Source organism: Stegodyphus dumicola, chromosome 3 (assembly GCF_044657685.1).
Source record: "Stegodyphus dumicola isolate Sdum_Otavi_A_Nest chromosome 3, ASM4465768v1".
NCBI lineage: Eukaryota > Metazoa > Arthropoda > Arachnida > Araneae > Eresidae > Stegodyphus > Stegodyphus dumicola.
Window position 1 is genome coordinate 19,984,678 of NC_140770.1, and position 18,246 is coordinate 20,002,923.

General features: G+C 29.8%; 1 protein-coding gene across 1 annotated transcript in view; it reads right to left on the minus strand.

The window, feature by feature from the left end:
• Window positions 1-18,246, minus strand: part of LOC118182011 (uncharacterized) — a 31,032-nt gene continuing 12,786 nt past the window's right edge. The window contains exons 3-5 of the mRNA XM_035351269.2: window positions 6,683-6,765; window positions 3,012-3,104; window positions 1-189 (exon numbers count right to left, since the gene is read on the minus strand). Coding sequence (XP_035207160.1) covers window positions 62-189; window positions 3,012-3,104; window positions 6,683-6,765 — 304 coding nt within the window. The 3' untranslated portion in view covers window positions 1-61. The remainder of the gene's footprint in view (window positions 190-3,011; window positions 3,105-6,682; window positions 6,766-18,246) is intronic.

Here is an 18,246-nt window from a genome sequence, read left to right on the forward strand (position 1 = left end):
TGCATTTTAACACTTCATATTTAATGAATAATCTCAGTTTTTACATCCAAACAAAGCAATGTTAACAATTTTCTTTGGAATCGAATTCCAAACGTTCTGTATCAATCTTTAGTGACTTCAGCTTCTCCAGTAAACCTTTCTTTTTAGCATCACTCAGGTGAGCATCCCTCGTTATAATCGAAACCATTTCTAGAGCAAATAATTTGCAAAATTATTTTCTTTAATAATAATAATAATAATTAAAATTTCTTTCTTCTGAACGAAATGTCAATCTGAGAGATATGCACTAATTTTATGACAAACAGTTAGACACTGAAAATTTATACAATTGAAAATAAGTTCATAATCACTTCTAATATCTATAAATTTGTAATTAAATTAAGAAGTATAAGCTGTTTTTCCATTCGGTTTAATTACAATTAAGCAAATTTGTGTGTTTTGGGAGATTTTATCCTTTTAGCTATCACGCAAGGAAATGATCTTACTAAACTAGGCGATTTCTCGCACAGGCGACAAGAAATAGCACACAGGGGAAGGGTTTAAATTGCCGTTTTTATTTTCTGAACTCTTTAACAAAAATGCCTGTACTTCGTGCGAAAAATAACACTGACTACTTGCGGTAAAAACTTGAGGTTAAATTAACAGTAGCTTAAATGACAAAGAGTTGTACTGGACTGCTTAAAACTAATAAGCTGACTCAACCTAAACCGGTAGAAGGTGTATCAGTAAATCGGAGAAACAGCAGCAAGGACAAAGTAGCGACTTGCGCTATACTAGAGAAATCACACTCTAACTTCCAGGTCCCTCTAGTAGCCCCGATTAACATACTAAATGCATCTTATTTTATGGCTGTCTTGATGTGGTTGCCTCAGTGGGCGATTGAAATAGAGTGACTACTTGGCCGATGGGTCCAGGAGAACAACTAGGATTGTTGGAGGGTGAGTACGTGATACATGAAACAGTCTTATAACAGTCCTAGTTGCTATGCAGAATAACTTGGATAACAATATTGATGACAACATATGAGATCAGAGTTCATGATCGCGTGTATCACGTGATTTGGGTTGAATTCATCCGAAAGTGCAGTAAACAAAATATATTACAGGAAAATAAATAACAAATGAAGATGTAAGATTATGTATAATTAAGTTTAGGAGGTAGTCCATGAATCTGCGCAAATCCTAGGTACTAAAGTTCAGTAACAAGAGCTACGTAGCACAACGAGCAGAATCCAGGGTGACGTGGGTGGTCGCCAACCCAAGTGCTCTCTCTGGAGAATGCTGTTGGAATTTGCAGGAATTAAACTATTAAAATAAAATAAATTTGTATAAAATAGTGACATAACTGCACAAGAAAATTTAAGTGCGAAAGTCCTGGCTTTCACTATCGATGAAGGCTGTATAAGGGCGAAGATACATAAATCTTCACGGAGCACTTCGTAACAGCAGCAAGGACAAAGTAGCAACGTGAGCTATGCTAGCGAAATCACACTCTAACTAACTTCCAGATCCCTCTAGTAGACGTGATTAACGTGCTAAATGCACGTTGTTTTCCGGCTGTCTTGGTGTTATTGCCTCAGTGGGCGCTTGAACTAGAGTGACTAGTTGGCCGATGGGTCCAGTAGGACAACTAGGATAGTTGAAGGGTGAGTAATTGATACATAAAACAGTGTTATAACAGTTCTAGTAGCTATTCAGAATAACTTGGATAACAGTACTGATGACAGCAAGATGTAAGATTATACATAATTAGTTGCAGAAGGCAGAGAATGAATTTATGCAGTAATCGTAGGTGCTAAAGTTCAGTAACAGGAGCTATATAGCACAACGAGCAGAATCCGGGGACATGTGGATGGTCAACCACTTAAGTGCTGTCTCTAAAAAATGCTGCTGGAATCTGCAGGAATTAAACTATGAAAATAAAATACATTTGTATAAAATAGTGACATAACTACAAGAACTTTTAAGTGTGAAAATCCTGGCTTTCACTGACGACGAATCCTTTATGAAGGCGAAGATATAAATCTTCGTGCCGCACGTCATATTGAAATGTTCAAAAAACGTTTATTTGGTCACAATATTGAGCACTCTCGAAGAATTTTATGTTAGCTTTCATGAGAAAGTTATCCAAAGTATGCAGTTTGAAATCAGCATGTGGTAGTTTATTTCGAACGAAATAGTGTGCATTAGTGCTGATCCTCACAAATCTGCTTTGCACAACTTGAATCTTGGGTATATCCGAAGGAGTATTTGTAGCCTAATCAGGCGAAACGTGAGTTATCAAGGGTATAATACTTGAAGTGTAGATGAGTTTTTCTTTGAAAGATACAGCTTTCACTATTTTCATATCATGGAAAGTAGACACTTCATGACTTTAATTGCTTTGCATTTCACGTGATAATTGTAATGTTACCATGTGAGTTTGACATTAATGATGATTCCTAGGTAATTACCTTTTCGAACAATGGGTTCCGGTTCGTTGAAAAGGAAAAATTTTTTCTTTGGCTTTAAATTCCGCCTTTTCCGTCTAACAAGCAGGAGCTGTGACGTTTGGGAGTTAATACATATTTTCCATTAGCTACACCACTCTTCAATACTCGGAATGATGGTTTGCAGCATTTTAATGGCTCTAACTAACTTTCTCTTTTCGCCCGTTTAAATACTCCTCTTCAATTTAACATAATTTGCATCCTGGCGAGGAATTTCGATAGTAAATTGAGGAGTAAAAAAAATAACAAAAATTAGAATAATTGGTTATTTAAACTGTAGGGATACCCTGCAGTTTGTCCATGTTATATTTGAGAAACATTTAATTTTGACAGAATATAGAAGTAAATACATTTAATAGATATTAAAAGCAGAGAAGCAAATTTATGTACCGTATGTCTTATAAGCTTTTGCTAAAATTAATTATAGATTTATATTAGAGTTTAAATATTGTTTTCTCGTAATATAACACATATATAATTAAGTTAAGTAATTTGTGCAAAAACACTAGTTAAATTTACTTACGAGCTTTGTAGCCTGGAGAAATATCACAGATGTAACTAATTACATAATCATCGTACTTTGCATCCACAATGTTGAAGGTATTATCCAGTCCCACTATAATTTGTGTAAACAAATAAATATGTAAGTAAATAACTTTATAAGTAACATATAATAAATTCACAGTAACATATAATAAATTCACAGTAAGTAACATATAATAAATTCAAATTGTTTCACTAGTGATTAAAAGTACTTCACTGAATGCAAACGCAGTAAAAAATTTCATTGCTAAAATGTTTTGTATGCACATAAAACTTTGGTTAGAGCACATCACCGCTTAATGTAAAATCTGCTGTAGGTGCTGTAATGTTTTAGTGGTATTATAGTTTTATCGTATTTGTATAAAAGCTTTCATCGGTATATACGTTTTGACCATTGACCAGTAAATATATCTAACAAATAGGCAAGACACGCGGCATTAGTTTAGCAATCAGGAAATATCCACCACAAAATTTTGCAATTCAGCTTCAGAGTTGCATCGAAAATTAGGTTTCGGTTTTGGAGAAACACTTCATTATCATATGTGATACTCATCACTGTCACTGAGGGACTTGTCGCACTGCTATATCCATATTTATAAGATTTAAGGTCCCTATATTTGTTGTTATGTTTATGTTTTAATCGAAGATTATGATTATTGATGTTCGTTTCACTTCTACGAATATCTTTGGAACTTCTTAAGTGTGTGTTATGAGACGTTCATGTTATCCATAATATATCGAGCATTTTTTCTTTCTGAATGAAATACGCACATATATTCAGCTGTTGAAAGTTTCATACTTGAGCTCTATAATAAAAGGCGCTATGAACTAGAAAACTACACGAAACTATGAACATTCTTTCTTAACAAGGGCGGCCTTTTATTCAAACGACTACAAGTGCCCGAAACAACCACGGATGCAGTTTTCCCAAATGCATGGTATTAGTTTATTGTAGACAGCTTGTCCTAAAAGGCTAATGGATGCTTCTTTGCTAGGAAGTAGATAGAATGTCATTTGAAGTCGACACTCTTTTTTTTGTGCTTAATTGGACTCCGATGGAAGGAGACGGATGGGACGGGTAACGGACGGACCCGGGCGTTTCGGTATTTTTATTATACAAGTTAACGAAGACTTTGGTTTTGTAAAGGTTACATGTTGAACATTCCAATTATACTCAGTTATACTGGAAAAAAATTAAAGTCTGCCTGAAAGAATAGAAAGAATGCAGTAAAATTAAATGCTTAACGGAAAAACCAGTACATGAAGCTAATTAACATACTCGAACATTTATAATTCCTTGAAAACTTAAAATTTACTTCCGGTAAGCACTGATACCTCTAAAAGACTGTAAGGTAAAAAATATTGTGAAAAGAGCTTAAAATTTTTCATGTAAAGTATGTGCATTATATATTATTATTATGCATTTTCACCGCTATCAAATGCAATTGAACGATGTTTTTGCGTGACATCTGTACGTAAGGACAGAATATAGGACTCTTTTCCCCCAAAAAATTATAAAAGTGATTTAAAATTAATTCTGAAGAGAATTTTTCGTGGCGTTCGTGCTTACGTACGCACATATCTCGCATAACTCAAAAACGAGTAGCCTCAGAACGTTGAAATTCTGTATATGGAACTGCTATAACATGCAAATCTGCACCTCGTATTTTGGTTGCAATCGGCCGCACCAAAAGTACATAAATATATTCAGATATATATCCACTCTGTTACTCTTAGCAGTTATATCAGTTTCTTTATTCTTATATGTTTGTAAGTTGTGTATTTTTTCGCGGCCGAGTGGTAAAGTCGCTGAACACTGGTAGTTCGGCCCGAGGTTCGAATCCCGCGAACGGGCTGGCTGCATGGGCGTTTTCGTAGTTTTCCCCATGTGTAACGTGTATACGAGCCAGTTTCCCCTTAGAAAGTTCTCCACTAAGGCATCCCTCCCCTTAGGCAGATAGCCCTCGTGTGCTTTGCCATAATTAAATACACCACACTAAAAATGATAGAATTATGTTTTTGTTATCTTCCGGTTAAGGAAACCGGTTCCGGTTTATGTCTTTACTAAATCTGCATGTACTATTTATAGAATTATCAATAATTCAAAGTTTTTAGGTGCGGGCAATTTTAATTATTTTGCCATGGTGGCCATGTTTGTTTTCATTTCAAACATGGCAGAATAGTGAATTCATTGCCAATCAAGAACTCAGCTTCGCAACAACAATAGTAACGCATTCTTTTATTATTACGACTTAAATCATGCTTAATCCATCGTGTAATTTATTCGGGGAAATAAGTGTTTACGATTTACCTCTTAATTTTTTATATAGATATTTTAAATTTTTATGTATTTAAGCCTTGTAGCGAAGTGATGACTGACTTAATTGAATGCGAAATACTGAAATCGTCTGTGAAAAACTATTTCTTTTTTTTTTTTTTTTTTTGTTTTTTTTTTGTTTGTTAGTTTAATTTTTTTTATATATGGCTTTGGGTTTATTATAGTATTTGAATGGAACATGTAGCAACGATTAGGCAATTCTCCAGATTGATATAATATTTGTGGATTGAGTTATAAAATGAAGGAAATATAAGGTTGTTAAGGGAACTTATCTCCAGGGTGTCACTGTGATAAAAACATATACTATTGGGTTTTAAACAGTCTATTCTATTGTGGTTTAGGCGCTATCGACGAAGTAGATTTAATTCAATCCAATAAGTTTAAATGAAATGCGAGAAAAAATGCGCATGACTTAATATTCCGTACAAGGAAATCATGTGGTGTAGATATCAGATATTTTTCATTGTGCACAAGCGGAAAAAGAGTCATCATTCATACTTGCAAACAATTTTGACAAAGTACGTAAACTACATTTGGCGTTATTATAGCGTATAACAAATATGCCAAACTTCATAACGCGCAAAAATATCAATTCACATATATTTTAGGAGATTTTGAATAAAACATTCTAATGTTTTTTAGGTATGCTTAGGAATATATCTATTTAAGATGATGAAAAAATTTTTATAGAATATAATTCAAAATGGTTTTCGAATGTAAAAAATTATTTAAAAATACAAACTAAAAAACTAAGTAATTAAAAAATGGGCGAATGGCATTTGGAACGAACACTAAAATTCGATATGTGAAAGTAAAAATAAAATAAGTTTAATACAAAAAAGAGATATTAATAAATATTATACCAAATTCAATTAAAATGGAGGAGCTAAAATTTTGAGAGCTAAGTTTTTAATTTTTAAAAACTACTTGTGCGATTTTTACAAAACTTGGCAGTTTGGCATAATTTGAGTCGTAGAATCGAAATATGGAAAACTATTGGTATGTTATTTTAGAAAAAGGTCCAATTTTGGGTCAAAATACGTAAGCTAGAACAATGCTATATATAAATCTAGTATATATCCTATGCCGTGCTTTCTAGACATGGAAAATGCAAGTTAAATTTCGACAATCGGTCCAGTAGAACAGTCCCATTTTTTTGTGCAACTTGTACGAAATAAAGTTATTAATAACTGTGTACTCATAAAAGATAAGCAGTACATCATTTTAAGTCTGTGTTCGCTAATGTTTCAGCTAGATAGAATCAAAACCATGTGTATTGTTTTAACTTTGATAAAAATGCAAAAGAAATATACCAGCAGGCATCGTGATTCGCACTTTCCCAGGACTATCAGGATCGCTGGTCAGATTACCTTCGAGAGTATGTCTTTCCTCCGATCTATGAAAAAAATGGAATAAAATATTTTAAAATGGATTTGAGACATTTTATATTATTTCAATAATTAAGTGAATTGTACAATATGAGGAAATATTTGAATTTAGTTACATGTAAATAATGATTTATGTAACACTTTTAAATCGGAATCTGAAACAAAGTGTTTTACTTAAATAGATTTCAACTCTTATATTTGTTTATGAGCATTAGAAAACTAATTAAGATACAATAACACGACAAAGAAGTATTAATTTAGAAGTCAAACAACGAAAATCAGATTTATGTTTTCAAATTTTCACAGGACTAGTTTCGATGGTTTTACCCAACGGACAGCCTCAGTTGCAAAAGCGCAAATGAACGAGATATAGTGATTAGATAAGATATAACAAGAATGACTGGACAGCTATTAATGTACTCGTTTCAACTGTTGATGAAACGAGAAGTAAAACATAATTTCCTTAAAGGCTGAGGGCGTAGATGGGTTGGAATCAGGGTCTTTTTCTAGAACAGAAATAAATTTTTGAATGTGAAATGCCTCTAGAAAATCTAATTCACCAATGAAAGATGTGTTTGAATAATGCTTTTGAAGCCGAGGATGTTTGTTCGATAAAACTATCGAAACTAGTCCTGTGAAAATTGGAAAACATAACGCTGATTTTGTGGTTTGACTTCTAAATTAATTAAATCAGAGAACTATTCCAATTCTGAAGGGAAGCATATGCTTAGGGGAGTAGTTTCATAAACCATTACTACACATATAGCTGCGCTTTGTGAAAACATTTTCGTATGCTGGCAATGAAACAGAGGCGAAAACAAAATGAAATAATTATCTTAACAAAAACACAGGGCAGTATTTGGGTGCATAGGGTTACGTTTTATGATAATCAGTTATTTTAAAGGAATTAAATTTTTTTATTTTTTTCTTCTTTTAAAAGGGGACTCATACACCTTAAAACCCATAAGATGTTCGAATAGGTGACTGTTGCAAGAATTGGGATAACTTACTTATTTTAAAAGCAATTACTACCAACTTTTTACAGCTGAATACATAATATAGCTGCTTTCTGAAATAGTAATCAGAAAGTTTGTGTTGCCACAGATATTTTTATAATTTAATCGGGTTTGTGACAACATTTTTCGTCATGTTTCCAACTTGCGCGCACAGTTTAAAACATTCTGTTTCATAATTTAATTCCATATTTAATATATAGCTTTTATAACATTTGGAAACTACCGTGAACCTAAAATTCTAAAAATTTCATCTTAAATTTTCATTTTATTTTGAGTTGAGTTTATAAAATGTATTTTATTAAAAAAATTTGTAATTTTTTCTTCCATAAAATTTTTCAATATTAAAATATTCATCAGATTGTTGGTTTAGTTAGAAAATAGTGCACATATAAAGAATTCCATCCAATTTCAAGTATGCACCATTAGCTATTTTTAAAATACCATGCGCGCAAGGTGGAAACATGGCGAAATATTTATCACAAAGCGGATTAAATTACAAAAATATTTGTGGCAACACAAAATTTCTGGTTACTAGTTTCGAAAGCAGCTATACTATGTAGTCAGCTGTAAAAAGTTGAAAGTAATTGCTTTTAAAATAAATAAAATATCCCAATTCTTGCAACAGTCACATATTCGAAGATCATGAGGGGTTTAAGGTTTATGAGTGCCCTTAAATATTTAAGGGGAAAAAATAGATGAATGCAGTGACTACAGAGTCTAGTTCTTCTCAGTAGCGTAAACTAACGAGCTCTCAAAAGACTGTACGACGAATTATCCCGAGGTCTTGACAACAATAGATAGGGTGAGAAGTGTGTAAAGGACCTTTGTTCAATCATTTAGTTGAACAGATTGCCCCACTTATTTAAAGCCAACATTTTTGGCTTCACTCAAATAGGCAGTGTTGAAATTAAAATAAAATGTAATTTAACAAGCCCGACGGCTCACAGGATAAATTAACGCGCAGGAAGGCTCTGATTGGTACAAACCGGCGGAAACAAGCTTAGTGGCTAGAAGCACTCAACGGCACAGAACAGAATCTCTAGTAAGTCACAACATGGTCTTCAAGCAGGAGCAAGAGCTCTAAAATTACCTTCCGAAATTTGCTTAAATACACTCTTCCATCTTTCATAATTTAAATACAAGCCCGCTATCTGATGAGCATTCTGACAGGAAAGCGTGAGCGAAAACTAGAATGAAAGGAAAGTTTTTTAACTAATATTTAATGTTAGTTAAAATAAATAAATAAATCCTCACAAATTAAGTTATTTTGTTCTGAGATCGCAATAAATGTTTTTAAAAAGACATTATGAAAAAAAAAATGAATTAAGGCTGCTAATATTTGTAAGTAGTACATGTATTATACTCTGGCAAACTATGAATTTTTTACTATTTTATCCATTTTTAATATCAAAACACGAGACAATTAATATTATTTTCGCAAAATTAATATTATTTTCACATAAATGTTTTCACATAAATAATTTCACATAAATAATTTCACATAAATTATTTCACATAAACAATATTTCACATAAATAATATTTCACATTATTTCACATTAAAAAAATTTCACATAAATTTTTTCACATAAATTATTTTCACACAAATTAATATTATTTTCACATAAATGTTCCATGATTTAGAAAAATAGTGAATTTTTTGCATTTTTTTTCAATTTCTAAAATTCGCTCAAAATCTTAGATAAAATGTTTACAAATGTTAATGAAAGAAGACATAAAATACTTTAAAAAAGAACAAAAAAGTATAAAAATAGTTAAAAATTCAAGTATTTTTATATTTTTTTCAATTATCAAATTTAAGAAAAATTCAAATTAGACCAAAAATATTTAAATTAAAAAAAAAGAATGATTCTTTTCAGCGATCATCAACCTTGGAAAAATGAAAAATATATTAAAAATTGAAAGAGAATCCAGGGTAGGAAATATCCCCCCTGAAAAAATATAAAAAATTAGAAAAATTGAAAAAAATTCAGGGTGGGAAAATTTCCACACTGAAAAATTATTTCACATAAATTCCACCTGAAAATTATTCCACCTGAAAAATTATTCTAATTCTTTTAATTTATAGACATATTGCCCATTTTTTATTCCTTTATAATGAAATATATAGTCTCCTAGATTAATTTCATTTATAGATTTACCAGAAAGTTCGTGTTTTTTCACAAGATAATATTCTTTAGGTTCATCATCGACATTTAATTTAATAACTGTTGAATCTCCAAATTTTGTCTGAATTTTTCTCAATGACATTAGATCATATTTTCCAGGTTCTAAATCTTTCAATTTTAGTGTTTTCGGATAAGATCTAAGTCTGTTGAATCCCTACATCTATTTATATAGAATAATTTTTTGAATGTTTTTCTCCTTATTTATTTTTGTTTGAATTTAATATTCCAGTTAACCTTCAATTCTTCCAAAATATTTTCTAAATCAAGGGACATCATATCAATTAATGTTTTAAATTTTTCAGTTTCAGTATCATATTTTCCCATTACATATTGGAGAGTTTCTATTGAGTTGCAAGGGCATGATTCCTTACGACATTAACTTATGTTCTTCTTTTAATATGTCATCTAATCTTCTTAATTCATTTTCCATTTATAGGTAAAAAAATAGGAAAATTAGTATAGGAAATAAAGTATAAAAAAAGTAAATTTAGTATAAAAATAGGAAAATAGGTAAAATCAGATTAATATCCAAATGGTACTGTATCATAATTTTATAAAATTCTTCTTTTATCAAAACTGAATGTATATTTTTTATTCATATTAGTTACCTTATATTTTTGAATTTTAAATTGACTAATTTCTACATGTATGCAATTATTTTTTCCTGTTATTATTTTATTTCTTTCATCAAAATTGAGTTTATTTTCAGTTTCATGAGTTATTTTAAATCCTTTCACTTTCCCAAACTCTTTGCCGTTATTTAAAATATAACTATGATCTTTGGATAATGATTTGATAAAAACCTCATTCCTTCCAAGTTCATCTGTCCATTTTCCTAATGTATGACCTGTTTTTACTTTATTGGTACCATCATCAATATGTTACACATGTTAATCACAAGTTATTTCTTACAAAATGATCTTTCATCTTATAAATCATTTCTATACAATCATCGTTCATAAATACCATATTTAAATCTTTAATGCTACTATTTAATTATGATTCTATAAAAATCTTCCAATTCCATAACGTATTCAGTAAATTTCATATTTTTCTTTTGACCATATTTACTCCATAATGAATTTAAACAAATTTTAGCTATATTTCTCATACCTGGATTTTTTTTATATTCTCTAGAGCTATATCTAATTTTTTTAATAAATCTTTTATATTCTTCTTTACTTTCATATTGTGTAGACCATTTATCATCTGTTTCTAATTTAATTTTCATAAACATTTTAATATATTCCTTGAATAAATCCTTTGTTTTGTTTTCAAAGTGCCAAACTTCATATGTATCTAAAATTTTATATCTTTTTTTAATAGCTAATTTAACTTCTTCAGTTGCCCAAGTTCCTATAAAAGTTCTTTCTTCATCATTATGTTGACATTTTTTATTTCTAATTTCATAACACTCTGTACATTTTCTGTTTTCTACAAGAGTTTTAAAATGTTGTTTACACTGAACAGGTTTTGAACATGTTTTACATAATGAAAATACCAATTTTTCTCCTTTAACAGGTAGTACAGGATGATATAATTTTCTAGGTGCAACTACTTTACATTTAATCAATTATTGTCGAATTTTTCAGTATTATGAATTTTAACCTTTTACACGTCAATGTTCCATAAATGGAACATCGAATTTAAAATTTTATAAAAAACACAATTTTATTAATATTGCTTTGTATAAATTATTACATGGAGAGTAAATATGAATTGATGTTTTAGTAGCAATATAATTCTTCTAAAAGAAAAATTATCTTGATAAAAAATTTCATTATTACACCTTTTTTCTTTCTTTTCTAAGAGCAAAATTCAAAAATTCATATAAAATTAAAAATTCAACAAATGTTTTTAAAATTCAATGAGGATATTTAAAAAGGATCATTTTATGCATAGACATTAAGTTATCATAGAAAGATGATTATTATTTTTTACTTTGCGGTAAGAAATGTGTTCCAGAAAGGGAACATTGGCGTGTAAAGGTATATTTTTTAACATGATGAAATTACTTTGATTGCCGTGAATAGAGGCATGGAGAATGATTTTCCAAATGTGAAAAGTTCCAGTAAGTGTGGAAAACAGATGTTTATGACTGTTAATCTGTTTTCGACTCCTGTATATTCCCCTCCTCTCCTTTCACACATTCCCATAAGGGTTTTGAAGTGAGTTACTCACAGCTGCTAGAGAAAAGCACGTAGCGTTTCTTGATAGGCTAGACGCTAGAGGTTGTTTATGACTCAGTGAAAAAGGCGTATATTTTGGAGTGTGGATTTCATTATTTTCCCATTGTTTGCATTTTTTTTTTCAGTTTATGAAGATACGTTACGCTGATAAGATGGGTCATTCAAAACCATTTCAGTCTATTGAAGAAGCATTGGAATATTTTTATATATTATCAGATGATGAAGAGTGTATTGATATTTGTCAACTGCCTCCAAAAGAAACCGGATGTTTGACAGATGAGGAAGATGTAAATGAAGATATTTTTGAGCCTGTTCTGCCAGCGGATGTATGTGGAAAAATCGAAATTTCTAATGAAATAGATGATGATGAAATATCTCAAGAAATTTCATTTGATCCTCAAGAACCTTCATCTTAAATGGGAAGGAAAAATTTGAAGCCAAAACTAAATGCGAAAGAGAAAAACATTCAACATCCATGGGGGAAAAATTTTAATTTTAACAAAATTCTAAAAACTAGCAGCATTGAAAATATTTGCGAAGTGTTTCCTGAACTAGTTTATCTCCAGTTGAAATTTTTCACAAATTCCTAACCAGAGAATATAGCAAATATGACAGGTCTTTACGCAATGTAGAAAGGAGAAGTTTTAGCAGTAGATGAAAACGATATTGGACAGTTTTTTGGATTACTGTTGTTTAGTGGGTATCATGGAGTACCCGGCGAAGATTTATACTGAAGCACTCAAGAAGATTTATCTGTCCCAGTAGTTTCTTCTGCAATGCCAAGAAATTGATTTTGAAAACTGAAAAAATATTTTCGTATTATAAATAATACGAAGTTGGCATTAGGAGATAAAACAGGAAAAGTTTCTCCTTTTTATGAAGAACTGGAAAAAAACTTTCAACAGTTCCGCATCTTCCATTCCTGCAGTGTGAATTTTTGTATGGAGATTATTTGTTACTTGTTTCTACAACTCTTTTCCTTGTTTCAGTATAAACTGCTAACAATTAATGTAGAATTCGTTTATAAATTCTTTTTTTTTATCAACTATGTAATTTTTGTTTTAATTTATTACGAAAGCTTTTTTCTGTGAAAGCTTCATATCTTCTCCTAAGAAATTTTGGTGAAGTAGCTTTGCGGTTATAAAGGTGTAGGCTCCTGTTTTTCTGCTTAATCTATGTTACTTCCGAATAACGTTGACAAATTCACTTGCTGATGCTGAAAAAGTGCAGAAAAAAATGAAGCTTCGAATTAGAATTTTGATAATCATGTTTTACAAAAATCATGTAAAAAAACTGTTTCCCGACAATGTTCCTTTTATGGAACATGTTATAAATCATTGAAAATTTTTTAAAATTATTTTTTTCTTTTTTCATAATTCTTATGTTTGAGTTTTAAATCGATTTTTCACAAAAAACCGTTTATTTTATTTTTGCATCATAGTTTGGCGTGTAAAAGGTGATGTTTGATTGGATAGTAGTCGAAATAATTAACAGTCGGATAAAGTGAACAAACATCAATATTTACCTTTTTCATTATGTTTCATTATATATTTAAATTTTGTAGGTTCACATCTACCTCCCGTAAATGCATTTTGTGGATATAAAGGTTCTAGAAACTCTCTTTGCCATTCATTTTTTTATATATTTTTTTGTCGTTGTCAAAAACACATTCCCATATCATAACCTGATTCTTTTATCTTGTCTTGAATTTCTATTGTTTTCTCATATAAATCTTTCATACATAGTACATGTCTTATATTATGTATTTTATGCATATATACTTGAATTTTAGAAAAACATTCCGTACATCCGTGCCAATAACATCCATGAAACTGAAAAACTGTTTTATCATAAAATCCATCTACTTTAAGAGTATTATCATTTATAATCAGTTTTTTCTCTCCTCCATTGAGAGCATGTTGTATCTTGATTTTATATTTATGAGATAGATAATCTAACCAAGGAATACATTTTTTACTACATTGATTTTTCATGGTCATATCTTCATTTATAGCAATATTATTTGGTTTTAAGAATTTATTTCTATAAATAGCCATACATATATCGCTAATATTATATATTTGAATGGATCAATATCAGCTATTGTTAAGAATATTTCTCTAAATTTTAAACATCCTCTTCTCAAGATAGTTACGTCAGACCTACAGTATTTTATAAATTCTTTTTGAAAATCAAAGACATCATTTTTTATAGAATCATACCATTTATCAAATGATTGTCTCTGATTTAAGGTCATAGTTTCATAACCATAATAGTGTCTGGATATTTTCCTATATAATTTTGATTTTTAGATGTGTTAAATAAATGCGGAAAGTGTGCTTTAGCCAATTCTTTTATTCCAAATGTTTTAGGAAAATCTCTCAATGGTTTAAGAGTAAAATTAATAGAATCGATAAATCTTATATTAAAATCCATTGCTTTCATATATATGAGTTTTTTGCCTTGAGATATCGTGGATATCTTAATTGAATTTTTAAAACAGTACTTCGCTAAAAATTGAAAATCAAATCCTTTTCCATAATGAGATAATACAATATAACCTTTATGTTCTTTGTCAAATAACCAGTTGCAATATTCTTCAACAGTTTTAAATATATTTTCTCGCCCTTCAAAATCATAATTTATTACTAAATTAACTTCATGAATACCTGTTTCTTGATTGGTTTCAAAATCAAAAAACATATATTTTTTCTATATATCCTGATTTTTTACATGTTTCACATTTATTCTCATTTCTTTTATATTGATTTACCGTAATAACTATATACATATTCCGTTATATCTATTTGACATGGAAAGCACAATGGAAAGTCAATTTTAATACAACTCAATTCACACTATCTTCCTAAAGCTTTTGCATATTTCATATAGCATTCATGTTCTTTTGGAACCCAATTTCTTCAATTTTTACATAAAAATTCACCACATTGATGTTCTACTGGTTTTTCTATCTTTTTTAGAAATACACTTATCGCATTTTGGACATTTCCATAATACATCACAGGCATCAGCTTTATGATTTTTAAAACATTTTTCACCTTTAATTATCTAAAACGGTTACAGCCGAAAACATCGCGGACGGAAACGTCGCGGAGAAAACAATGCAAGGCGAAAGCGTCGTGGTACAAAACATCGTGGGAGAAAACATCGCAGTTCTAAAACATCGTGATACAAAATATCGTCGTCCAAAATAAAGCGGTTCAAAAATTTCGCAGTTTAAAAACGTGGTCGTCGAAAATATCGTGGTAAAAAATAAAGTATCTACAAATCATCGCATGACGATAACATCGCAGACATGTTTTTTTCAGGCTTTAATAATTATAAATGGATATTTCCATAATGATTTGTGAGCGCAAGATGGAAAGAAGGATATTCTTTACTTTCATATTTTTTTATTAACTAATAAATTTTTGCTGGAAAAGTAAGAAGGAAGTTTAAGCATAGAAAATTGAGGCAACTTATAGCACTTAATATAATTTTAAACTGACATAGTTAACTAACAAAGGTCATTAATAAATCATTTTTTTATAAAGTTTGTACTGGTAATTTTTCATTAAAAGTATAATCTAAAAATGTTTAGAAAAAGGAAGCTACGTAACTGCATGAATTTATCTATAAAAAATTAATCTAATTATGAGATTATTTTCTTCACTTTTGTCAATCTAATACTCTTAATGAAAATTATTTCTTCTTTTGCTTCAGTTTATTCTTAAGTATTAAGTTTCCTTCTTACTTTTTTAGCAAGAATTGATTAGTTAATAAAAAATATGAAAGTAAAAATTATCTTTCTTTTCATCTCGAGCTTACAAATCATTATGGGAATATCCATTTACAATTATTAAAGCCTGAAAAAAGCAGGTCTGCGATGTTATCGTCCTGCGATGATTTGTTGATACATTATTTTTTGCCGCGATATTTTCGACGACGATGTTTTTAAACTGCGAAGTTTTTGAACCGCTTTATTTTCGACGACGATATTTTGTACCACGATGTTTTAGAACTGCGATGTTTTCTCTTTGCGATGTTTTCTCCCACGATGTTTTGTAGCACGACGTTTTCGCCTTGCGTTGTTTTCTCTGGAACGTTTTCGCCCGCGATGATTTTGCCGCGATGTTATCGGCGGACACCATCTAAAACATTCATTACAATATATTTCTTCACCTTCACAATTATTATCTTTTACAAAAGATCTGTTATATTTTAGAGGACATTTATGTATATTTTTCTTATTATAAATCACTTTACAATGATGACAATAATAATGTTTTCCTGAAAACCCTGTAACAGAAGTAATAACATTAAAGTGATTTCTTTTTTTATAAATATATATACCTACAGGTCTATTTTCTCCACTACATAATATTTGATTAAAATTTTCTCTGCAAAATATATAGTAATTTGAATATCTAAAAATTCTTCATACTGCTTAACATCATCTAAACAGCATACATCTAAAGGAATTTCACACATTTCATGTAGTTTGACGTTAATGATTTTTGTAATTTTCTTCCCATTTTAATATATTTAATATCATTTTTAGTTAATTTCTTACATTTAAATTTTTTTTGCATAAATGATCAGGATTCTGAATACTTAGAGCTGTTACTACAGGCCTAGCTAAACAAATATTACCGTTATTTTTATTCTGGTAAATACTTTTTTTGTTGGATATATCTTCTTCATTCAGTAGGTTTAAATAATCACCTCCTTCGGGTAATTCCACTACAGTCAATTGAAATAAACATTATGTTATATCCAGTTCTTTATATTCGATTCTATGATTCAAAACATCGAGGTATATTTCAAATGCATCCTGAGTGGACATCATATCAGGATGAAAAGGTTCATTGAGTTCAGGACTATGAACAATAATATCAACTTTACCTCTTATTTTTCCGATTGCATTTCTAAATAAAGCTTTTAAAATATCATAATATTGCACACGTATTAAATCTTTTAATTCTACGACCCTATACTTCTTCTTCCAAACACCATATTTTTTTTTTATAAATTTATGATCATAATTTATAATTTTATAATCTGGTTCAAAAGCGTTTTCCAGATTATATATTTTAAAATCGTTTTTAGGTTTACTAGGTTCAAATTCATTAGTATTTTTATTAAATTTCAAATTGTACGAATCTAATATTTTTTTTTTATTTTACTTCATTTTTTAGGATGTTTGATGAAATTGTTTTGTTGTTGTTTGATAGATAACTCATCAGGATAGAAAATTCCTCTTAAATCAATAGGACGTGACTTTTCCTGTGATGTTTTTGGTTTAAAATCTTTTATTTTATGGTCATACTTTAAATTAAAGGAGTTGAGATTTTTCTTAATTTTATTACGTTTTTTAGGTATCTCAATAATTTTTTTTTTATTTAAATAATTTGTTACATCTTTATTTAACAAATTGGTGCTACTTTGGTAGACGGTTGCACGGATTTTGGCGACTTTTTGGCGATTTGCCTTTTGGTGAGTAATACAACTTAGGGTAAACCCATTGCTGGATAAGTTATTTATGGTAGCCGATACTTTGTTGTCATTTTATTAAAAAAATAATGCGTTTTATTATGCATAACTTCCGTGTTTTAAATATTATTTATGGCTTCTAAATATTAAAAATCAATTTAATTTTACACTTTTATTTGAAATAAAAATTTTGTTGTTTATAATATTGTATATAATTTTATGTTGTGGATGATGTAATCAATGACGTCACCTTACTTAAAAAGTAATTGGTTTTATTAATATCTATAAATTTAATCTAATGTTTTAAACTTGATTTATGGCTGTTAAATATTAAAATAAAATTTAATTTTGCATTTGTTTTAAAAATGATTTTATTATGAATGATTATTTAAATAATTTTAATTCTCTGCGTGATGTAATCAGCTCCCTGATTGGTTACTGAGTATTTGTGCATTACCGCGGCATTTTAAAATTTTATTATTCATCTCTTCGAATTCCTCGGATTTCAAATGGAATGGATATCTCCGTTTCGAAGACGAATGTTGTTATGGTGACTACCAAGAATTATTGGTATTAGAATAAAAAAATTGCCCTTTGAGACTT